Below are 26450 nucleotides of genomic sequence, written 5' to 3'. Positions count from 1 at the left end.
AAAATATTTTTTTTTATAGTTCAAAAGGAAGTTAAAGTTTTATAAAGTATCTAAAAATTTTAAATAGAATATTTTCTTAATATATCCATTCATAAGTCTTTTCATTTTTCAAATATAAGATTGTATTTCATAATAAGAAAGTGCTTAGTCTAAATACAACACAAATGGGCTTGATTAGAGAAAAAAAAAATCCAAAAATTAAACTGGAACCTAGTATAACATATAATTAATTAATTAATTTAAAATTCAATAAAATTATCTAATAACATATTACGACTATTTAAATATTTAAAATATTAAAGGTGATTTGATTTAATCTTTTAGTAATAGTTTTTCAATATAATTAATATTTATTCATTATAAATAATTCGATTTAACATTTGATAATATAAAAAGTATCTGTAATATTAAATTATATTAGTTCTCAATTATTATAGGACATTCCTTAAATTAATTTAGGGTAATAAATTTTATCTCAATTATATAAATATTTTTATACAATTATAATATATTCAATTTATCTCCATTTGTTACTTCTAAACCAATTAATGTGTAAGATAAATCAAAATATAAAAGATCTTGTATAAGATTATTTATTAATGTTGTATATTTCATTATAGTTCTATGATTCAGAGTATCATTTCCTATTTAATCCCTTTGAATTCCATATTCAAAGTTGCGATCGGATCTATTCATTAAAAAGAATTGAGTCAATACATTTCTTATGTACTCATAGATACTATATTGGATTTGAATCAGATTTAGGATCAATCCAAATAAGAGGCAGAACCAATAAAGATTTCTTTTTCATTCATCCCTGGAGTTGAATACCTCATTCAAGAATTGTTTTTGATCCAATCCGTAGGAATCAATAAAAAAGGTAAATCCCTTATGATACACCAGATCCGGCTTGGTTATTGATAGAGTGAATAGATCTGCCATTTCTTGAAATCTCTCTTCTAATTCAAAATCATAGTGTAACTGTGTATCCCCTCGTTCCGATCATGGAATAGATGAAATAAATCAAAAAAAGAATTTTTGTTCAAGAAAGAAATCTTATTGGAACTGTCCATATCCCTTTCATCCTTCAGAACCATATCACATCCCGGATATGATGAAATATGATGAATTGAGATGGTATTTTGTTATCTTGAATATATTAACTATTTCTTTATTTTTCGATCGCCTGGAAGGGACAAAAGAAACATCTTGTTCTTTTTTCAATAATTTCTAATTTCTAGTGGACCTCTCAGTAGGGTTCGAACCCAAATGAAGTTCTGACGATCTGTCAGAGAAAAAAGAACGAATGGATCTTGTAGGATTCCCAAGATATTTTTTGATTTCTTCTGAAAGCCGGGACATTGAGAAATATCCAGAAAGGCATTTAGGGAATCGGTCTGATTCTATCTCTGTTCGTTCCGTTTGAAGAAAGGTCTTTCTTTTAGTCATTGAATCTTTCTTTGATTGATCAATATGTGATATTTCGAATCCTCATTACTAATGGAATCGAAATGATCTCCGGATTGATCAGAAGATCCCTTCAATTAGCTAGAATTCCTTCCTTGAACGAAACTAGATCTTGTGGAATCCTATTGAATATTTGATGATATATTCCGTGCCTTGCTAAAAAACCAATCCTTGTTTACCAACCACACATTGTCTAACCAAATCCAATTCTCTCTCGATATGTTCCTCAAAAAATCCGATTCGTGCGGATTATTCCCCCAACTAAGTCAAAGGATCACTTACACAACTATTACTAGAATAATCCATACATACAAGTTATTTTTCATATGAATTTTTCAGAGGGATCAGTTCAATACACTTATTTATAAAATAAGTACCAATATATTAATTCTACATATTTCATATATCTCAATTTATGAGATTAGCTATTTGCTCTGAAAGGAAAGAATATAATATGTACTAGTTTTAATAGTTTTAATTATTATCCAATTATAATAAGAATATCGATAAAAATATTTGGAGATGTTATTTAAATATAATAGAAATCTCACCGTTATAATTATGTTATAATTTCCTTTGTATAATATGATTTCATGAATTTTGTCTTTACTTAAATTTAATTAAATTAACATTAAAAATAAATAATTATTTTTATAAAATTATATTTAAATACTTAAAATATATAAAAAATAATATCATTTACGATGAATAAATTAACTGTAGGTATATTACTAACAATCTCCAAAAACAACATACAACCATAGATCTAGTGTCAATAACACAAAAGCAAGATCCCATAGAGGCAGCCAAAGTTAACCTCTCCACATAGAAGCATTGCTAAAGGCTAGACAAAATGTCAACTAAAAAGGAGCCTAAAAGTCGTAAAGGAAAGAGAAAATCAGAAAGAGATTTTTCTCCCAAAAAACATCATTCTTTCGTTTGACAGATTTTAAAACCTCAACCTTTATCAAACACAAATTTAAAGGTTTTAAGTTTTGAAAAATCTTTTAGATTGCAACAAGGCTAAAATTTCGATTGCAACCATGACGAAGAGTTTACTGAAGCCCACTTAACATAATATTCTAGACAGCTATGGAAATAAAAGGGCCAAGCAGTATATTGTAACAGATGATGCCCCTGCTCCCTCATGATACTAGCTCTCTTTTTCTCTTCTTTCACTTCCTATTTAATTTGGAGAAACACACACATACATGCCCCATGGATCCAATAGAGGTGCAATAGGACACACTTGCACTCAATTTTCCCTTTAAAATGCATTTTTTATTCACAAAATTATAATCTTTTCACTTTGTTCTTACACTAAAAAACGTCCCTTCTATTTCCATTAAAATTTGGATTTTTCACCTTTTTAGATTCCTAAAGTTAATTTTTTTTATTAATTAAAATAAATTTGTTATATATATTATTACGACACAATGTAAAAAAACTCACAAACAATCACACAAAATAAAAGAAGAGATAAGAAAGGAAAACATAAAAATTTAATGAGGTTGGATCGTGATGACCGCTGGATTTCTTCACCCCAGAACAGGGGCTTGACCCCAGCCAAAGGCCCATGACACAGAGGCCCACGTACTTGATACCCCCCAACAAGCCTGGCTCATCCCAGCTTCCGGGCCGGGCTCGACCAAGCTTCCTCACTCAGTCCAGCCTGATCCCTGACCAGCAGACCCCTCTCAGGCCCAGCGTCCAGCCCAACTCTCGGCCCAGCCCGGGGTCCAGAACAGTACTCACCAGACAGCCTGGCAGATCCGCTCGAACGTACGCATGAGGAGAATCAGAGGCCGTTACGCATGTAACAGGTAGCTGATACCCTAGTACACCCGAATCTGTATGGCAGAGATGCGTGGCCCAATCCTGGAGAGACCTTTACACGTCACCAGCAAGCAAGACAATGTATAAAAGAGGAGTCCCCTCCTCAGAAAGTTTAAGCCTTATTCTGTAACACAAAACCCTTGAAAAACCCTATTGGATCTCAGATCATCAATTGGCGCCGTCTGTGGGAAACGAAGGAGATCTTTTCATCACCGGAGTTTTCACTTTCAAAACCCACTGAGATCCACAATGGCAAACCACCAAGAAAGTAACCTTAATATTCCAAATGACTTAAGCTCCGCCCAAGAGGGGCAGCAGTTCTCTTTTTCTAGCCCTACGACGTTAAATAACCCAACACCCATCTCTCTTAATCCCTCGCCAGGCTTGGCAGGGAATACTCCCACCATGACCCTGTCTCACCAAGACATTCAAACCATGGCTCTCCAGCTACAAACCACTGCTCACTGGTTGGGGCAGATAATGCAACAAAGGGGACTTAGCACCCCAGTAAACGCACTCCCAGTAGTGGAGGAACCCAGAACCGATGAACCCCGACCCACCTCTATCCGCCTCCAAACTAACAACCACGATGCCGGAGAAGAGGAAGAACTGGAGGCCCGAATCCATGGGAGAAGGGCAAGAGAGATGATAGAAAATGAAGAGGTGGACGACTATTCTGCTGAAACAACCAGGGAAACGGGAACTGAAACAGAGGAGGAAGAATGTAGTTTGGGCAAAAGATCCAACCCAGAAGACGAGATAATGAACTAAAAACTGAAAAGGTTGAAGGAGCAGCTCCTAGCCGAGCTAGGTAAGAAAGATCAGAGTCAAACCTCCTTGCCTACTTCTTCTCCCTTCTCAAAGGTAATGCAGCAGGAGACCGTTCCCAAAAAGTTTATGATGCCGCCGATGGCGGCCTATAATGGGGCTGGAAACCCGAGAGAACATGTCATGAACTATAAGACCTTCATGGAGTTGCAAACTCTGTCAGATGCTCTGATGTGCAAGGTGTTCCCAACAACGCTCTCGGGGCCAGCGAGGGCATGGTTCAACAGCCTGGAGGCCGGAAGCATTAAAAGTTTTGGAGACCTTGCCCTCCGCTTCATTAGCCGGTTCGTAGCCGGGGTGCCAGCAGATAGGAAGACAAGCTATCTGGAAACAGTTAGGCAAAAAGCTGGTGAATCTCTCAGAGAGTATGTCGCCCGTTTCAATACGGAGGCCCTGCAGATTCCCGAGCTCGACGAAGGAAGGGCGGTAGAGGCCATGCAAAAGGGAACAACCTCTGCCGAGTTCTTTGGTTCTTTGAGCAGGAAACCTCCGACCTCACTGGCCGAGTTGATGAAGAGGGCGGAAAAGTACATAAGGCAGGATGACGCCTTAGTAACGAGTAGATTTGCCAAAGGGGTGGCAGGAAAAGAGAAAGCCCCGGAGGAAGGAAGGCTGGAGAAACACGAGAAGAAGCGTGGGAAGAGGCCTGAGCCATATAAGCAGGCCTGGGAAAGAAGGGATCAAAGGCCCCCCTCTCCTCCCAGGGCTCATGAACCACGAGTGCTCCCCCCTTGGGTTCCTGAGAAGCCTACTCCCCTCAACGCTTCCAGAGCCGAAGTGCTCATGGCAGTCCAGGATAAGGAGTTCCTCCAGTGGCCTAAACCCATGAGGTCGGAAGCAGATCAGAGGAATCCTGACAAGTATTGTCAGTACCACCGGACACACGGCCACGATACAAATAACTGTTTTCAGTTAATCACGGAGATTGAAAGATTGATAAAAAGGGGGCATCTCAAAAATTTTGTGAAGAAACCGGAGGGGCAGAGGCCTCTGCCCAGTCCGGCAGCCCAGATGCCCAGGAGAACCGGAGCTGGACCAGTGAATGATGGGTCTAGTGGGACTATTAATATGATTGTTGGAGGAACTGGAGGACGGATGAGCCGTCGAGGAAAGAAGAGAAACCGGGAAGGAGAGATCAACAATGGCGAGGTCATGCAGATCGTTGAACACTCACCCATGGCCATCGTTTTCTCTTCAGAAGATGCACAGGGCATTCAGATGCCCCATGATGACGCGCTTGTTATTGAAGCAGTCATTCATAATTTTCGGGTGAAGAAGGTTCTGGTGGATGATGGGAGTAAGGTCAATCTATTGCCATATCGGGTTTTCCAGCAGATGGGAATCCCGGAGGAACAGCTGGTTCGGGACCAGTCACCCATCAAAGGGATCGGAGGAGCACCGGTATTTGTAGAAGGGAAGGTGAAGCTGGCCCTTACCTTGGGAGAAGCACCCAGAGCTCGCACCCATCATGAGGTGTTTTTGGTGGTTAAACTCCCACTGAGTTACAATGCGATTTTAGGGAGGCCGGCGTTGTTTAGCTTTGAAGCTGTCACCAGCATCAGGTATTTGGCACTCAAGTTTCCAACGGAAGAAGGAGTGGGAATGGTTCGGGGCAGCCAGGAAGAAGCAAGGGCGGTATACTTGGCCACAGTAACAGAACCAAGCTCAACTGGAGAAGCGCTCGACTCGGAAGTTCTGGAGGTCAGAGATGAAACAAAAGAAGCCCGGACAGAGCCAGTTGGAGAATTGGAGACCTTCCCCTTATCAGAAGCAGATGCAAGCAAGATTTTCAGTCTTAACGCCAACCTCACCAAAGAACAAAAAGGTGAAGTCATGACTCTGATCCGAGGTCACGCGTCGACCTTCGCATGGAAGCCCTCAGACATGCCAGGAATTGACCCCAAAGTGATGACACACCGATTGAATGTCCTCCCCGAGGCCAGACCAGTGAAGCAAAAGAAGAGAGTAGTAGGAAGAGAAAAACAGCAAGCCACCCGGGAGGAAGTGCAGAAGTTAGAAGAAGCAGGCTTTATTAGGGAAGTAATGTACCCACAATGGTTGGCAAATCCTGTGTTAGTCAAAAAAGCCAATGGCAAATACAGGATGTGCATAGATTTCACCGACCTAAATAAAGCCTGCCCCAAAGATTGTTACCCCCTCCCCGATATTAATAAAATGGTCGATTCAACGGCCGGATTTGATTATATGTCTTCTTTGGATGCTATGTCTGGTTATCACCAAATCCCAATGGAGAAGTCGGATGAGGAGAAAACCTCATTTATAACTGAAGACGGGACTTACTGCTACAAAGCTATGCCTTTCGGATTAAGAAACGCCGGGGCAACTTACCAACGATTAATGAATAAAATCTTTAAGAACCAGATTGGCAGGAATGTAGAAGTGTATGTGGATGACATGGTGGTTAAAAGTTCAACTTTTCAACAACACATAGCAGATCTAAGGGAGATATTTGGGGTGTTAGATCAATACATAATGAAGTTAAACCCAGCAAAATGTGCTTTTTTCATCAGGGGAGGAAAGTTCTTGGGATACATGGTGAGTGGAAGAGGCATTGAGCCTAATCCGGAGAAAGTAGAAGCCATATTGAATATGCCAGAGCCGACCTGCGTAAGGGACGTCCAGAGATTAACCGGGAGAGTGGTGGCGCTTAACCGATTTATGTCGAAGTCAGCAGAAAAGTGTTTACCATTCTTCAAAAAGTTGAGAAAGGTACCAAACTTCAAATGGACGGAAGACTGCCAAAAAGCTTTCGCGGAACTTAAGAAATATCTTAGCTCGCCTCACGTGCTCAGCAGTCCCATAAAAGGGGAAGAGCTTCTGATATATTTGGCAGCCTCAGAACAGGCAATCAGCGCGGTACTAGTAAGGGTAGAAGGAGGAGAGCAGAAACCTGTTTTCTACATCAGCAAGGTACTTAGAGACACTGAGGTCAGGTACTCGAACATTGAAAAATTGGCTTATGCCTTGTTGTTAGCAGTCCGGAAATTCAAAGTTTATCTGGAAGGCCACCAAGGAGTTGTGATGACGAACCAACCCTTAAAGAAGGTCCTACGTAGGCCGGAAACTTCAGAACAGATGTTAGCATGGTCCGTGGAAATCAGCCCCTACTGTCTGGAATACCGACCTCGAACAGCAATAAAATCTCAAGCGCTGGCTGACTTCATAGCAGAATGCTCATTCAACGAGGAGAAGGAAGAATCATCCTCGGAGATGCCTAGAAAGGAAGGAGAGCGAGAGCTTTCCCAAGAATTTAGCTGGAAGCTATATGTAGACGGAGCATCAGGATCTGAGGGCAGCGGCGCAGGGATAATGCTTAAGGGGCCGGAGGGCTTCAAAGTGTGTTATGCTTTACGGTTAGAATTCAAGGCTTCTAACAATATGGCCGAGTACGAGGCCTTGGTGAATGGGATGTTGGTAGCCTCGGAAGTAGGGGTAACCGACCTCGAAGTAAATAGTGACTCTCAACTGGTGATCAACCAGGTGACGGGGGTATATCAAGCCAGAGACCCCATCATGCAGAACTATCTTGATAAAGTAAAAGCCATAGAAGCCGAGCTCGCAGAACGGGGAGTTATTGTCAGATTTCAAAGAATACCTCGGGATGAAAATGAGGAGGCAGACCTGCTTAGTCGATTGACCAAAGAAGAATTAGAGCAGCTCCCTGACGAAGTATACATACAGCATATCCGCACACCTGCTTTCAAGAAGACAAACACGGTACTGCAGGTGGACCAGAGCCCAACTTGGATGAGCCCCTATCTGAAATATTTGGAGAAGGGCGAACTCCCTGAAGATAAAGACGAAGCCAGAAAGATAGCAGCTCGAGCTGCCAATTACCAAGTAATAAGGGGAACTTTGTACAGAAAGGGGAAGTCCAGCCCATGGCTCCGGTGTGTAAGTCCGGAAGAAGCTGCAAGGGTAATGGAGGAAATACATAGAGGCCTATGTGGGGCTCACGAGGGAGCAGAGACATTAGCTAACAAAATATTCAGGCAAGGATACTACTGGCCCACTGTTAAGAAAGAAGCAGAAGAGTTTGTCCGAAGGTGCGACGTATGTCAGAGATTTGCTAATGCCATCAGGACCCCTGCCACTCCTCAAGCAAGCATATCCAGTCCATGGCCTTTCTCGCAATGGGGAATTGACATCCTGGGCCCTTTCCCCAAGACTACGGGGCAAAGAAAATTTGTAGTGGTAGCTGTGGAATACTTCTCGAAATGGCCAGAGGCAGAAGCAATAGCAACAATCACAGCCAGAAAGATGATAGATTTCGTATGGGGGCATATCATCTGCAGATTTGGCATACCCAGAGTGCTTATCTCAGACAACGGCAGACAATTTGACTGCAACACTTTCAAAACCTTCACGACGAACGTGGGCATATGGCATAAGTTCTCCTCCGTGGCCCATCCTCAGACCAATGGTCAAACGGAAGTCACTAACAGAGCAATCCTCCAAGGATTAAAAAAGCGGCTGGATGGTGCAAAGGAAAATTGGGCAGAAGAACTCAATAGTATCCTATGGGCACTCCGAACTACTCCCAGAGCACCCACTAAGGAAACACCGTTCGCACTCGCTTACGGTACAGAGGCCGTAGTTCCAGTTGAATTACAGATCCCCACTCATCGAGTTCAATTTCTCAGTGAAGACACTAATGGGGACAAGTTAAGAAGCAACCTGGATGCTCTTGAAGAAGTTAGGGAAGAAGCACAAGTCCGAACTGCTGCTTATCAACAACGAGCGGCAAGATATTATAATCAAAAGGTCAGAGAAAGAAGCTTAAAGGTGGGAGACCTGACTTTAAGAAACTTGGAAGCTACAGGGAAAAGAGCAGCCGCAGGCAAGCTAGCACCGACCTGGGAAGGTCCATTCAAGGTGACAAAAGTGGTTAAGCCCGGGGTATACCGAATTGAAGATATGCAAGGAAACCCCGAGCCCCACGCCTGGAACATCCAGCACTTAAAAAGGTACTTCCCTTGAAATATATGTAAAGAAAAATATTGTACTCTGAAAGGCACAAATAAATAAAATAACGCCATCCTTTACGCAATGATGTTATCTCCATTAAGAATGTTACTTCTCTTTGAAAAAGAAAGAACAAAACTAGAAGACCGGGATCCCCAAGATCTCCCGGATGCAAGACCAGGATCCCCAAGATCTCCTGGCAAAAGAAGACCTCCTTGAGACATAGAGACCTCCTGGAGGTAGAAGACCGGGATCCCCAAGATCTCCCGGATGCAAGACCAGGATCCCCAAGATTTCCTGGCACAAAGAAAACCTCCTTGAGACATAGAGACCTCCTGGAGGTAGAAGACCAGGATCCCCAAGATCTCCTGGCAAAAGAAGACCTCCTTGAGACATAGAGACCTCCTGGAGGAAGAAGACCAGGATCCCCAAGATCTCCTGGCAAAAGAAAACCTCCTTGAGACACAGAGACCTCCTGGAGGTAGAAGACCGGGATCCCCAAGGTCGTCCCGGAATTACAAGACCAGGATCCCCAAGATCTCCTGGCAAAAGAAAACCTCCTTGAGACACAGAGACCTCCTGGAGGTAGAAGACCGGGATCCCCAAGGTCGTCCCGGAATTACAAGACCAGGATCCCCAAGATCTCCTGGCAAAAGAAAACCTCCTTGAGACATAGAGACCTCCTGGAGGTAGAAGACCGGGATCCCTAAGATCTTCCGGATGCAAGACCAGGATCCCCAAGATTTCCTGGCACAAAGAAAACCTCCTTGAGACATAGAGACCTCCTGGAGGTAGAAGACCAGGATCCCCAAGATCTCCTGGCAAAAGAAGACCTCCTTGAGACATAGAGACCTCCTGGAGGAAGAAGACCAGGATCCCCAAGATCTCCTGGCAAAAGAAAACCTCCTTGAGACACAGAGACCTCCTGGAGGTAGAAGACCGGGATCCCCAAGGTCGTCCCGGAATTACAAGACCAGGATCCCCAAGATCTCCTGGCAAAAGAAAACCTCCTTGAGACACAGAGACCTCCTGGAGGTAGAAGACCGGGATCCCCAAGGTCGTCCCGGAATTACAAGACCAGGATCCCCAAGATCTCCTGGCAAAAGAAAACCTCCTTGAGACATAGAGACCTCCTGGAGGTAGAAGACCGGGATCCCCAAGGTCGTCCCGGAATTACAAGACCAGGATCCCCAAGATCTCCTGGCAAAAGAAAACCTCCTTGAGACATAGAGACCTCCTGGAGGTAGAAGACCGGGATCCCCAAGGTCGTCCCGGAATTACAAGACCAGGATCCCCAAGATCTCCTGGCAAAAGAAAACCTCCTTGAGACATAGAGACCTCCTGGAGGTAGAAGACCGGGATCCCCAAGATCTCCCGGATGCAAGACCAGGATCCCCAAGATTTCCTGGCACTAAGAAGACCTCCTTGAGACACAGAGACCTCCTGGAGATAGAAGACCGGGATCCCCAAGGTCGTCCCGGAATTACAAGACCAGGATCCCCAAGATCTCCTGGCAAAAGAAAACCTCCTTGAGACACAGAGACCTCCTGGAGGTAGAAGACCGGGATCCCCAAGGTCGTCCCGGAATTACAAGACCAGGATCCCCAAGATCTCCTGGCAAAAGAAAACCTCCCTCAGACATAGAGACCTCAGTAAAGAAGAAGACCGGGATCCCGTAGAACTCCCGGAAAAACAAAATAAAGGATAGCCGGTGAGGCCCTAAGGTCACCCCGGCACAGCCAGGATCTCGTAAGACCTCCGGAAGGTAAGAATAGTTGGTAAAGGACTTCAGGGCCCCCCCCCCCCCCCAAAAAAAAAAAAAAAAAAAAAAAGGGTCGAGCTCCCAGCTCGGACCGATAAGCCCAAGACCGAGCTCCTAGCTCGGATAGATTCATTTCTTCAAAAGATCAAGATACGAAAGCCAAAAACAAAGGTCGAGCTCCCTCCATAGAAGAACTCATAAATCCTTAGGAGGATATTCAGGCTATAATCAAAAGCCTAAATCAGTTTATTTAAAATAAATATACAAAGTCACAACGAAGAAAGAAGGACTAGAAGTCAAAAACTAGCATGACAGTTGCCATCAAATGGGTACGAGATTTGATCTCTCAGACGATAGCTAAGAGCTGAACTCACAACTTAAGATTAATTTAGAGCTTCTGAATAAACATATGAAGTCTACATCACACATACGAAGAGTAAAGATAAATGTCAAAGAATATGAAAAACAAAAAGGAAAACTAATATTCCATTAATAACTATTACAATTTATTTCTCCGGTGAGGAAGGAGGATGAATAGTCCTTAAAGGACTTACATCAATAAACCCACCCTCACTATTTCTATTTACAGCCACCCCTGAAGGAAGCTCGGTGTCCTTCGGACCAGCGCTCTCAATAGTAGGGGCAATTTCTGACCCAGGGTGAAGGCCTTCTTTCACAGAATCAGGATCGTCCTCCTCCGACCCTAGCTCGGATCCCTTTGAAGAAGACTCAGCTGGCCGATCTCGGTCCCTCCGGCAATCTCCTCGGGGCAAAGGGAAATCATCCTCCCCGTATAGCACTGACTCGCCATCTGAGTCCACTTCGCGCCTACGAAGCTTGGCCAAAGGAATATCAGGAGCCTGTCTAGCTTCTCTTAAACCGCGATTGTAGCCAGTTACATACATGCGGTAGGCCTTATCAAAGATAGCCTGTTTCATTTCACTAGAAGCTTTATACTCATCAAGATGTTCTTCACAAGCCTCGGCTACAAATTCCTCAAACTCAGAAGAATCTTTGTAGTCCTGAAGATGAGCTTCACAGGCCTGATCAATTTTACCCTTTAGCTCATCAGACTCCTGATACTCCGCTATGTACTGATCGCGCTTCCGCTGAGCCTTCTCTTCGGCATACTTTACCACCTCAAGCAGGGCTAAACATTTACGTTCCAAAACTCTGACTTCATTTTTCAGCTGTTGTTGGCGAAGGTCGAACTCTTCAGCCGAGGAAGTCAAGTCTCTGATACGGTCAGAGCTTGTGCTCAACTCCTGCTCAAGGACCTGCACCCGAGCTAAGGCCATCTCTCTCTGAGCCTTTACTTCCTCCAGATGAGTCTGAAGTCCTTCGAAATCAGCCTTTAAGGCATCAAATTGGCGCTGGACTTCAGCTTTCTGGCTAACGGCCTCATCCCTCTCCTTGAGAGCCTCTGTCATAGAGGACAGCTGCTCTAGCACTCCTCTACAGCGAACCTCCAAGGTAGCTGCCCTCTCATCAGCCTCCTGGAGAACATTGCGAGTCCGAGACAACTCATCTTCTAAGGACGAGGTATGCTTGGCCGTCTCGGCTGTTTTCTCTTCAGCCTTTTTGAGGGCCTCCAACGCAGAATGCAATTCCACCTGGAGGGACTGGATCTGCTCCCGAGCAGCTACCAAATTGCCCCTCGCATCACTTGTAACGCCCCGGAAATCCGGACCGCTACCGGCGCTAGGATTCAGGTCGGCTTAAGGCCGCCGGAACCCGTAGCAAGCCTACATACATCCTGTTCACCTGTTTAATCCCATACATGATCAACAAACATACATAAGAATTAAAAACTTTTCTTTTTCTTCATTCACCAAACTCAACCTGTGCATGCACTATATTCTTCATATACATAAACATTAATCCCTCTGTGGGATTTCATCAAAGCCTCAAGGGCTATACATCATATGGTGAGTTGGTTTACATCAATATCAAAACACAAGATCATGTACATACCAAGGGATTAACATATACTATGGTCAAGCACAACTCTATCCTCAATAACATAATTACATTACATTCTTATCATTTTTCATGTCCACATACTCTAGCTATTACATACATATGACTTTTCTCTTCTTTTCTTCTCTATCACTCCCGTACCTGCAAACCTGGGGGTTAGGGGAGAGGGGTGAGCTAAAAGCCCAGTGAGCAGAAACTAAAAACATTATATTAAAGTTCATGCTTTCATGAAATGCATCATATCACAGACAATCCACATCAAGGGTGAACCTGTCACCAATTAGTCCCAACATAGTCTCATGCCAGGCCGTAGCATGGGGTCCTGGTCTCCCTGTCATAACATACATAAAGTCTCGTGCCAGGCCGTAGCATGGGGTCCTGGTCTTCCTGTCATCTCATATATAAAGCCTCGTGCCAGGCCGTAGCATGGGGTCCTGGTCTTCCTGTTATAACATATATAAAGCCTCGTGCCAGGCCGTAGCATGGGGTCCTGGTCTTCCTGTTATAACATATATAAAGTCTCGTGCCAGGCCGTAGCATGGGGTCCTGGTCTCCCTGTCATAACATATATAAAGTCTCGTGGACTAATTGGATCATACAGCATTCACCCACAACCACAAAATGAAATGCAATGCGACATATTCGTGAACTAATGCAATCAGCCTATTACATGTCATCATGATGCATGAAACATGCTCAAAACATTTAATTGCTTGATTTAAAACATTAAACTTGTTTCCACTCACTTCTGGTTAGCTCTGACCAGACACTGAAGCAGCTCACTCACTGCTGGGGTCCTCGGTTCCTCGGGTCCGAACCTACACAGGTGGACTCCAATGAGGGACCAAACATATATAAACACAACTCTAATACATCCCCCAAAAACCCCTAAAACATCATGAAAACATCACAGAAAATATGCATGAAACGGCTGAACAGGGCACCTTCGGCGGCACCTTCGGCGGCCGAAAGTCCTGGACAGAGACGAAACTCAGCTAGGTTCGGCGGCACCTTCGGCGGCCGAAAGTGCCAGACAGAGACGAAAGTCTCTTTTCGGGGGCACCTTCGGCAGCCGAAAGCTGCCTTCACAAGAGGGGTTCGGCGGCCGAAACTCCCTTCGGCTGCCGAACCTGGTTTCTGCCAAACGGCAGAAACTTGGTTCAAATGAACCTCCTGCCTCCCAAAACCATAGATCATGCATATTTCTCAACCAAAACACACATACAAGTTCCTAGGGGTCTCAAACATGCATATACCCCATCTACAACACTTCATTCACACACAATCAAGCTACATTGCTCAAACATCATCAAAACCCCATAGACTCAACATATGTCCTAACATGCATTTCTACCCATAGATCTTACTTAAAACTTGTTTAAAACATAAAAAGGGTTCAAGATCGACCCTTACCTCTTGAAGAAACGAGAGGAAAGCGATCCTAGCTTGGAGATGGAGAGATTAAGCTCTTTGAACCTCCAAGCACTCAAAACTGGCTCAAAGCTCACAAATCTTCAAAACAAAGTTATAAACTTGTTAAAACTATGAAAGATCTAGAGGAAACACTCAAGATCGAGGGAGGAACGGTGGAGACTCACCTTGGCCGACAATGGGAGAGAAAAAAGCTCGCCCGTGCGGACCAAGGGGACCCTTTTATAGTGGCTGGCCAGGCCACGTTCGGGGGCCGAATGTGCCTCCGCATCCATGCAATGTTCGGCGGCCGAACATGAGGTTCGGCGGCCGAACCTGCACTTCCCTCACTTAGACTTTCGGGGGCCTAACGTGCCTCCCAAAGTCCATGCATGTTCGGCGGCCGAAAGTGAGTTTCGGCGGCCGAACCTGGGTTTTTCCTTAAAGAATTTTCATGCAAAAACTTATTTAAGATCATACTTAAAACATTAAAATACATGAAAACATTTTATAAAAACATGCTTTTACCCTTCTAGAGGTTTCCGACACCCAAATTCCACCGGACGGTAGGAATTCCGATACCGGAGTCTAGCCGGGTATTACATTCTCCCCCCCTTAAGAACATTCGTCCCCGAATGTTCCTCAACTAGTACATGCATAGCGAAACAAACATAACATACACACATATAGCACATGGAACACATCTCAACTAACCTTAGAAGAGGTGGGGGTACTGCTGGAGCATGGACTCCCGGGTCTCCCAAGTGCATTCTTCCAAATTGTGGTGGTTCCAAAGGACTTTCACCATCGGGATTTCCTTGTTCCTCAACTTTCTGATCTGAGTGTCAAGAATCCGCACTGGCTGTTCAACATAAGTGAGATCCTCTTGGATCTCCACATCAGGCTCGCTAAGAACCTTGCCCGGATCTGACACGAACTTCCTCAACATGGAAACATGGAAAACCGGATGGATTCTTTCCATAGAAGCAGGCAAGTCCAGCTTGTATGATACATTCCCAATCCTTTGCAGGACTTCAAAGGGTCCAATGTACCGCGGAGCTAGCTTACCCTTTTTACCAAATCGAACCACCCCTTTCATCGGAGACACCTTGAGCAATACTAGATCCCCCTCCTGAAACTCTACCTGTTTCCTGCGGATGTCTGCATAACTTTTCTGCCTGCTGGTGGCAGTCTCTATCCTTTCTCTGATAATGGGCACCACCCTGCTGGTGATCTCAACAAGCTCAGGCCCTGCTAAGGACCTCTCTCCTACCTCTTCCCAACAAACGGGTGACCTGCACTTCCTCCCATATAAAGCTTCATAGGGAGCCATCCCTATGCTAGCATGATAGCTGTTATTGTAGGCAAACTCCACCAAAGGTAGATGTTGCTTCCAAGAACCGCCAAAATCTAGCACACACATTCTGAGCATATCTTCTATGGTCTGGATGGTCCTCTCTGACTGTCCATCAGTCTGGGGGTGGAAGGCAGTACTGAAATCTAACCTGGTACCCATAGCACTCTGCAGACTCCGCCAAAACCTGGAGGTGAACTGGGGCTCTCTATCTGACACTATAGATACCGGGACCCCATGTAGTCTGACGACTTCATCCACATAAACCTGCGCTAACTTATCCACAGAGTAGTTGCTCCTAACTGGAATGAAGTGAGCAGATTTGGTGAGTCTGTCCACAATCACCCATATGGAGTCTAGTCTGTTGGATGTTGCCGGTAACCCCACTACAAAGTCCATAGCTATGTTCTCCCATTTCCATTCTGGAATAGGTAGCGGGTTAAGCATTCCAGCCGGCTTCTGATGTTCCAGCTTCACCCTCTGACATATTTCGCAGGCTGACACGAATTGTGCCACTTCCCTCTTCATAGCTGGCCACCAATACACCCTCTTCAGATCTTGATACATCTTGGTGGCTCCAGGGTGAATGCTGTATCTTGCATTATGAGCCTCTCTCATAATGTCTCCTTTAAGCCCGATGTCATCTGGTACACATAGTCTGTTCCCATAGCGGAGGATCCCCTTATCATCAAATCTGAACTCACTATCTTTGCCTGACTGAACAGTCCTGGCAATCTTCACTAACTCTGGGTCCTCGTGCTGTTTCTGAGCCACTTGCTCCAGAAACACGGGGGTTACTTTCATCTGTGCAATCAAAGCACCTGTACCAGACAACTCCATCTGTAGACCCTCCTCAATGAGCTTATAAAATTCTTTCACCACCGGTCTCCTCTCTGCCGTGATGTGGGATAGACTGCCAAGTGATTTCCGGCTTAAGGCATCAGCTACTACATTAGCCTTACCCGGATGGTACTGTATCTTACAATCATAGTCACTGAGCAGTTCTACCCATCTCCTCTGCCTCAAGTTCAAATCTCTCTGACTCAAGATGTGCTGCAGGCTCTTATGATCTGTGAAGATCTCACATTTTACCCCATAGAGGTAATGCCTCCACATCTTGAGGGCAAAGATAACTGCTGCCATCTCCAGATCGTGTGTGGGGTAATTCATCTCATGCCTCTTTAGCTGTCTAGAAGCATAAGCGATCACCCTACCATTCTGCATCAACACACAACCCAAGCCTACTCTGGATGCATCACAGAATACTGTGAAGTCCTCATTGCTGGTTGGCAGAGCTAACACTGGTGCTGAAGTCAACCTCTTCTTGAGCTCCTCAAAGCTTTCTTCACATCGATCGGTCCAATCGAACCTCTGATTCTTTCTGGTCAATCTGGTTAAAGGAGCTGCAATCTTGGAGAAGTCCTGTACGAACCTCCTGTAATAACCAGCCAAACCCAAGAAACTTCTGATCTCTGTCACTGAGGTGGGTCTGGGCCAGTTAGTCACAGCCTCTACTTTCTTGGGGTCTACCTCTATTCCATTCTCTGACACTATATGCCCCAAGAATGATATGCTCCTTAACCAGAACTCACACTTGGAGAACTTGGCATATAAGCCATGTTCCCTCAAGGTCTGCAAAACTATCCTCAGATGATGGGCATGCTCCTCTGCATTCCTGGAATACACTAGGATATCATCTATGAAGACAATAACGAAGTGATCCAGGTATGGTCTGAATATTCTGTTCATGAGGTCCATGAATGCTGCAGGGGCGTTGGTTAACCCAAACGGCATTACAAGGAACTCATAGTGCCCATATCTGGTCCTGAAGGCCGTCTTTGGCACGTCCTCCTCTCTGATTCTCAACTGATGGTACCCGGATCTCAGATCTATTTTGGAGAAACAACCCGCTCCTGCTAGCTGGTCGAATAGATCGTCGATCCTTGGCAATGGGTACTTATTCTTGATGGTGACTTTGTTCAACTGCCTGTAGTCGATACAAAGCCTGAGGGATCCATCCTTTTTCTTCACAAAGAGTACTGGAGCACCCCAAGGTGAGGTACTCGGTCGGATGAAACCCTTGTCTACCAGTTCCTGCAACTGTTCTTTTAACTCTTTCATCTCGGCTGGTGCCATCCTGTAGGGAGGGATAGAGATCGGTCTGGTACCAGGCATTAACTCAATTTCGAACTCTATCTCCCTAGCAGGTGGTAACCCTGGCAGCTCGTCTGGGAAAACGTCTAAGAACTCACTCACCACAGGCACTGAGGCGGGCTCTCTAACATGACTATCCAACTCCCTCACATGAGCTAGAAACCCCTGACATCCCCTCCTAAGCAACCTACGAGCCTGAAGAGCTGAAATTAGACCTCTAGGTGTACCCCTATTGTCTCCTCTGAAGACGACCTCTGACCCATCCTGACATCTGAACTTAACTACTTTGTCCCTGCAGTCCAAGGTAGCACCATGGGTAGATAGCCAATCCATCCCTAGAATGACGTCAAAGTCTGTCAAATCTAGAACCACAAGGTCGGCGGACAAGCATCTTCCCTCTATAAAAACTGGACTACACTGGCAGACTGACTCTGCAACTGACGGGTCACACTTGGGTCCACTGACCCATAGGGGACACTCTAACGCAGAGACCATCAATCCTAACCTCTGAACGGCTCTCGGTGCAATAAAAGAGTGAGATGCACCCGGGTCCATTAATGCATACACATCAGAACACCCAATGATGAGTTTACCTGACACCACGGTGTTGGATGTGTTAGCTTCCTGCTGTGTCATGGTGAAGATCCTGGCTGGAGCTGACGGACCCTCACCTCTGAACCCTGCTGAAGAAGAGGCTGACCCTCTCCCTCTGCCTCTGCCACTGGCCTGTGTAGCAGCTGGAGCTACTGGCTGTGCCACACTTCCTGAAGCTGTCTGTGCCATAGGAACTGCTTTAGGACAATGCCATGACATATGCCCCTCTTGCCCACATCTGTAGCAGGTCGTCGTCCCATACCGGCATAAACCCCTGTGTGGCCTACCACACTTCGCACAAGCTGCATTATCTGCCCCAGAACTAGAACCACTGCCAAACCCCAGACTAGACTTGACCTTGTTCCAGAACTTATTCTTCTTACCCTTGGGCTTACCCCATCTCTTACTGCCTGAAGCTGCTGCACTCAAGGTAGAGGGATCTAACCTTCCCCCTCCCGGAGTTTTAGAACCAGAAGCTTGTGCCACTGTCTGTTTGACTGTCCCCTGAACGATGGCACTAGCCTCCATTCTCCTAGCCATGTCTACTATGGCGTGAAAACTCTCTCTATCTGCTGACTGTACCAAGGAGGAATACCTGGGATGGAGCTTCATGATATACCTCCTCGACTTCTTCTGGTCTGTGCTAAGGTCTTGCCCAGCAAAAGGCAGCAACTCCATAAACCTGTCAGTATACTCGTCTACACTCATGTCATCGGTTTGCCTCAACTGCTCGAATTCTATCATCTTCAATTCCCTTGAACTATCAGGGAAAGCCCATCCTGCAAATTCATTAGCGAACTCCTCCCATGATAGGCTATCCACCCTCGGCTTCACATAGTTTTTGAACCACTCACGGGCCTTTTTGCATTTCAAGGTGAAACCAGCCATCTGAATGGCTCTACTATCATCAGCTCCAATCTCCTCTGTGATCATCTTGACCTTCTCCAAATATACGAACGGGTCATCGCCTGACTCAAACTGGGGAGCACCCAACTTCATGTAATCTGTCATTTTAGCCTTACTTCCCCCAGATGAGCTAGGCTGAGGTATATGGGTATCTGGGACTGTAGGTGCTGGTGGCGGAGGAGGTACAGCATCCCCTGAGGTAGGGTTTGCTGGATTTGGATGATATGGTGGAGGTGGGTACATTGGGTACTGTGGATATGGAGGGTAGTATGGTGGGTATGGCATCTGTGTGGAGTAAGGGTTAAAACTAGGGTAATCCGATGTACCTCCCATCGAATACCCGGGATTTTGGGTGTAGGGCGGATAGTGAGGTGGCTGAACAAATCCCGAGGCCTGAGTGCCTCCTTGGGATTCTCCCATACCCTCTTCTGACATACTGACGCCCAAACTGCCATCCCTCCTTTGATCAACATCCATCTGATCCCCCATATCCTCTGACATACCTCCCTGCACTGTTCCTCTGACTGATCTGCTTCTTCCCAGATCTAAAGACCTTCTAGGGTCTCTCACTGCTCGGTCCCTGTTGGACCTACTTGACATTGCCCTAGGCAATGTTGAAGGACGGGCACCAATGCCCTCGTCCTGAGGTGGTATTCCAGTCAATCGTGCAGATCGACGGGTTCCTCTCATCCTGTTTTCTGAGAAACAGTAAACATCACATAAACATTAGCATTAAATGGTTCATGTCGGCAAGCATGAACCTCACAGCTACATTACACACATAGCATATCATCTTGGTATATCATACAATCATAGCAAGACAGGACTCTACATCCTATCCTAGTGGACATGATTTTTGCCTATTGTGCTTGACCTTCTATAACATCTATGAGCCCGACACTCTAGGTCCGACCATATGAACCTAGGGCTCTGATACCACTCTGTAACGCCCCGGAAATCCGGACCGCTACCGGCGCTAGGATTCAGGTCGGCTTAAGGCCGCCGGAACCCGTAGCAAGCCTACATACATCCTGTTCACCTGTTTAATCCCATACATGATCAACAAACATACATAAGAATTAAAAACTTTTCTTTTTCTTCATTCACCAAACTCAACCTGTGCATGCACTATATTCTTCATATACATAAACATTAATCCCTCTGTGGGATTTCATCAAAGCCTCAAGGGCTATACATCATATGGTGAGTTGGTTTACATCAATATCAAAACACAAGATCATGTACATACCAAGGGATTAACATATACTATGGTCAAGCACAACTCTATCCTCAATAACATAATTACATTACATTCTTATCATTTTTCATGTCCACATACTCTAGCTATTACATACATATGACTTTTCTCTTCTTTTCTTCTCTATCACTCCCGTACCTGCAAACCTGGGGGTTAGGGGAGAGGGGTGAGCTAAAAGCCCAGTGAGCAGAAACTAAAAACATTATATTAAAGTTCATGCTTTCATGAAATGCATCATATCACAGACAATCCACATCAAGGGTGAACCTGTCACCAATTAGTCCCAACATAGTCTCATGCCAGGCCGTAGCATGGGGTCCTGGTCTCCCTGTCATAACATACATAAAGTCTCGTGCCAGGCCGTAGCATGGGGTCCTGGTCTTCCTGTCATCTCATATATAAAGCCTCGTGCCAGGCCGTAGCATGGGGTCCTGGTCTTCCTGTTATAACATATATAAAGCCTCGTGCCAGGCCGTAGCATGGGGTCCTGGTCTTCCTGTTATAACATATATAAAGTCTCGTGCCAGGCCGTAGCATGGGGTCCTGGTCTCCCTGTCATAACATATATAAAGTCTCGTGGACTAATTGGATCATACAGCATTCACCCACAACCACAAAATGAAATGCAATGCGACATATTCGTGAACTAATGCAATCAGCCTATTACATGTCATCATGATGCATGAAACATGCTCAAAACATTTAATTGCTTGATTTAAAACATTAAACTTGTTTCCACTCACTTCTGGTTAGCTCTGACCAGACACTGAAGCAGCTCACTCACTGCTGGGGTCCTCGGTTCCTCGGGTCCGAACCTACACAGGTGGACTCCAATGAGGGACCAAACATATATAAACACAACTCTAATACATCCCCCAAAAACCCCCTAAAACATCATGAAAACATCACAGAAAATATGCATGAAACGGCTGAACAGGGCACCTTCGGCGGCACCTTCGGCGGCCGAAAGTCCTGGACAGAGACGAAACTCAGCTAGGTTCGGCGGCACCTTCGGCGGCCGAAAGTGCCAGACAGAGACGAAAGTCTCTTTTCGGGGGCACCTTCGGCAGCCGAAAGCTGCCTTCACAAGAGGGGTTCGGCGGCCGAAACTCCCTTCGGCTGCCGAACCTGGTTTCTGCCAAACGGCAGAAACTTGGTTCAAATGAACCTCCTGCCTCCCAAAACCATAGATCATGCATATTTCTCAACCAAAACACACATACAAGTTCCTAGGGGTCTCAAACATGCATATACCCCATCTACAACACTTCATTCACACACAATCAAGCTACATTGCTCAAACATCATCAAAACCCCATAGACTCAACATATGTCCTAACATGCATTTCTACCCATAGATCTTACTTAAAACTTGTTTAAAACATAAAAAGGGTTCAAGATCGACCCTTACCTCTTGAAGAAACGAGAGGAAAGCGATCCTAGCTTGGAGATGGAGAGATTAAGCTCTTTGAACCTCCAAGCACTCAAAACTGGCTCAAAGCTCACAAATCTTCAAAACAAAGTTATAAACTTGTTAAAACTATGAAAGATCTAGAGGAAACACTCAAGATCGAGGGAGGAACGGTGGAGACTCACCTTGGCCGACAATGGGAGAGAAAAAAGCTCGCCCGTGCGGACCAAGGGGACCCTTTTATAGTGGCTGGCCAGGCCACGTTCGGGGGCCGAATGTGCCTCCGCATCCATGCAATGTTCGGCGGCCGAACATGAGGTTCGGCGGCCGAACCTGCACTTCCCTCACTTAGACTTTCGGGGGCCTAACGTGCCTCCCAAAGTCCATGCATGTTCGGCGGCCGAAAGTGAGTTTCGGCGGCCGAACCTGGGTTTTTCCTTAAAGAATTTTCATGCAAAAACTTATTTAAGATCATACTTAAAACATTAAAATACATGAAAACATTTTATAAAAACATGCTTTTACCCTTCTAGAGGTTTCCGACACCCAAATTCCACCGGACGGTAGGAATTCCGATACCGGAGTCTAGCCGGGTATTACATCACTGGTGGCAGATATATTCTCCTCCAGACGTGCCTCTTCAATTCGGCGATCTACGGACTCCCGGAGGGAGCGATCACGGATATCCACCTCCATAAAGAGGCCCGTCACCTAACATGAAAACGCAACCATCAAGAAAAAGAAACAAAGCAAACTGAAAGGAGGGGGAAAAATGACTTACCATTAGAAGCATCTCCCTAATGGACGATCCGAGCTCCTCACGAGAGCGAGACTGGAAGGATGCTTGCTCCTTGGTAAAGCTGGATAAAAGGCCGGTCAGAGCAAGAAGGCATGGATCCGAGGCCTCTGTGGCTCCACCAAACATTTGCTCCCTAAGAAGGTCGGCAACAGCACTGGCCGGAGACTCGGATGTAATACCCGACGTCTTTAGAGAATTGCCAGGAGAAGGCAATGACGGGTCAGCAGCAACACCTTTCCCTTTCCCAATGGGAGGAAGAGCTGGAGAAGATCCTGTTGCAACCCTGGACTTCTTCCGGACAGGAGAAGAGGCAGATTTTCCAGAAGAGGCTGGGCGCTTGCCTCCGATCTTTGCTGGAATGCCCTCAGAACCCTCAGGTTCAGTCCTCACAGGGACAGGGGCACTTTCACCAGAAACCTCTGGACTTTGATCCCCTAGGAGGATGATCTCCATCCCCGTCCCAGAGGTCTCCTTGTCTTCAGCAGGGGACTTAAACTTTCCCCTTGACACCTCCTCAGTAGAATGGGCAGCACCCTGTCCCACTTGTTCAGTAGACTTTGAGCTCAACCCACCACGGCTAGATGGCTGAGCTGATTTAGTGCTGTGAGAGCTCGGCTTGGAAGCTCGAGAAGAAGCTTTACCAGACGGCCGGCTGACCTTCTCGGAGGAAGCGACCTGAGCTAGCTCTATAGCAATCTCAGTTACAGAACACCCATCCCCAAAGGCGTCAAAAATTGCGTGCATGTTCTCCCGAGACAGGTCAAGGTTCTTGGGGAATTTGATGCCGTCCATTTTAACCTCAGAAGCTGCAAAAAATAAGAAATTATACAGAATCAGCATATTATCTGATATTCTTAACAACGAAGAAACAGAATAGCAGGACAAAGCACTATACCAGTGTCCTGGATATCCCTAAGGTTGGCCGCAAACATACACTTCTCGACATCATACTTCCTCTCAACGGAAGTCAGTCGAAGCAGCCCAACCTGCTCAATAAGACTCAATTCGGGCAGATCATTACAGCCCGGAAAGATCTCCCCCCAACTTAGGCCCATATCCCACGATCGGCAGGACCCTAGTTTCAGCTCCGCCACAAGGAAATTCTCTATCCACCCCTTTATAGAATCCTTGTAGCCCGTAAGAAGAGATAGCCCATAGCGGGGGGAAAAGTAATAGAAGTTTTGCTTCGCCCTAACCAGGCGGAAAAAAGTAACAAACAGACAGGCCGTAGGTGTGAAACCCCAACACAGACAGATAGACTCGAAACAGGACATAAATAAAATGGAATTTGGGGATAACATTCGAGGAGTTACCCCAAAGTATTCAAAGACCTCAACAAAGAAAGGGGAAAAAGGAAATGGTAGACCAAATTCTCTCTGCTTTAGGAAAAACACTATGCTACGACCCTCTTGGGGATCCACTAAACCAGGAGGGGGAGGGTAGGGAAGAACTATCCTCTCATTTGGACGAGGTGCTCGAATAAAATACAACGGAGTATCTAGAAGCCTCCGGGAGATGTGATCAGTTATATTGGAAGAAGTAATACGTGACTCAAGGTTAACAACATCAGGAAGCTTTGAACTTGCCATTGAAGAACAAGGGAGCGTACCTGAGAACACAATAAGGTGAAAAACGCAAAAGGAGTCGCAGGAAGCCAGAGAGCAAAAGAGAGCTAATTTCTTCGGAAGACAGAAGGAATTCGAAATGAAAGGCAATGATGAGACGGAACGTTGATCTGAACAGTTTTGTCTTGGAGCGGCGCGATCATTAATTGCTCTCGAAGTTTACCCTCTCAACGGTTAAGTAATAACCGGAGAGAAGGTAAAGGGGCAAAAGGATGATCGCTGGGCTTGTCTACATCTATCAAGGGCCAGGTCCACAATGATAGCCCATCACTTAAAGGCCCAGGCAAGCCCAACTTGTTCAGACCTGATCTCCAGCCAAGACAACGTAACCCACAAGATTCATCACTTCACCACATCCATGGCAAGTATCAAGGAAATGGAAAGAAAAACTCAAAGATGCAAGCAGATGAAAGCATGACAAAGGTTAGACCTACTCATCACATAGAATATATAAGATTTGACTTGTTAAAACAAGGGTACCTCGGATCTATACTGAGCTGAGAGCTTAGAGTTCGACTTATCAGAAGCCGAGCTCATAGGTCGGAATAGTCCAGCTCGGACAACATGACCTGAGAGCCCGGCCAGCTAACCCAGAGCTCATTTCACTAAGCGAAAGACAGAGCTCTCAGGTCGGCTAGTCCAGCTCGGACAACGCACCTGAGAGCCCGGATGAAGGAGACTCAAAGCTCAATTCATCTAAGTAGAGACCGAGCTCATAGATCGGTCAGACAACCCAGTTTGGAAATATGAAAGCCCAGTTGGCTAAATGGGTCCGAAGTCCGGCTCACGAGTACAGTTAGTTCAGCTCAGAAAAAACAAATTTCAGTTAAAGCTACGAAGAAAAGCAGTTTCAGTACTCCATCCATGGTAGAGAAAGAACAACTCAAGTATGAACGAAAACGAGAACTTCATTAAAAGAAAAGCACATTACAGCACGTTACAAAGGCCTACACTACGGGACGAAAGACTATCCTTAAAGGATTTACATAGCCACATGCATCATCATCAACAATTACATCGTTATCACCTATCCTACTACTTCGGCCTTCGGTTCGGAGAAACTCTCGCAGCTCGATATGTGAGTTTGGCAGAAAGAGCTGCAGAAAGCCAAGAAGTTAATCCTCATAAGCGTTTCCCATGGACTGATGCGGAACCCAGGACCAACTTGTGATCAAAAACCCCGTCACACAACTTGATAAAGAACAAGACAAAGATATCTTCCAGAAGGTTGCTCTACCACACCCCTAACCAACGAATGTGATTAGAAACATGGATAATCAAGCGAAGGTTGCTCTACCACACCCCTAACCAACCATGTGATTAGAAACATAGATAATCAAGCGATTCCAGCTTCGAGAACGCCACAAGAAATTCTTGATAAGTTAACTAAGCATGGAGGAAATCCATATCAGAACGCCACAAGGTTAAACCTTGATAAGTTACCAAATAATGGAGACGAACCAAATATTGTTCAAAAAATCATTTTTATTCACTGCCTTTTTGTGGCTGCCACCGTAAGGGTGTTTTTATAGCCTTCAAACCCTAATTCTATTGTAGGAAGGTGTAATTACAATATAGGAAGGGTATCCAGTCAAATGGTCAAATCTGGATTACATTAAAGATCATTTTCCTAAATTATCTTGGAGAAATCTCCTTCCTAAATGGGCTGCACGAATTTGGCTTCTAATATAGGCCAAATTAATTTAAAACAAATCCCACAAAATACTAAAATACCAAAATAATAAAACTGGCCTAAATGCAATTTGGCTGTACATGCATTACGCGATCTGAAATTGTGTTGTGCGTCCACATGTGTTGAAGAGAGTCTGATTTGTTTCCTTATGCTCCCATGCTTCCCAAATATAGTTCTCATCTCGTAAGCCTTGAATTAAGCGATGGTAACTTGATTTGTCATGATTTGGAGTTTCCCTTTTTAAATCTTTGAAGCATCATATTATTTCCTTATCCGTATCATTCTCTGCTTCTTCAAAAAGATTCGTCCTCGAATCTTCAACCATAATGATAAGAAAAGAATCGATCGACATAGGATTCTCCTTGAATTCAGTATGACATTTCACGA

The 26450-nt window shown here is 45.2% G+C and overlaps 1 protein-coding gene across 1 annotated transcript; it reads right to left on the bottom strand.

The window, feature by feature from the left end:
- Positions 1–11262: 11262 nt before the first annotated feature.
- LOC122722060 lies at positions 11263–22816 on the bottom strand. The gene is made up of 3 exons (XM_043951690.1): positions 22547–22816; positions 12157–12540; positions 11263–11295 (listed from the first exon to the last, which is right to left on the bottom strand). Exons 1-3 carry the CDS (start codon positions 22640–22642, stop codon positions 11263–11265), a joined length of 513 nt encoding a protein of 170 aa, XP_043807625.1. The 5' UTR covers positions 22643–22816.
- Positions 22817–26450: the final 3634 nt, after the last annotated feature.

This window comes from Manihot esculenta, chromosome 2, assembly GCF_001659605.2.
Source record: "Manihot esculenta cultivar AM560-2 chromosome 2, M.esculenta_v8, whole genome shotgun sequence".
NCBI lineage: Eukaryota > Viridiplantae > Streptophyta > Magnoliopsida > Malpighiales > Euphorbiaceae > Manihot > Manihot esculenta.
This window is presented reverse-complemented; position numbering and strand designations above follow the sequence as displayed.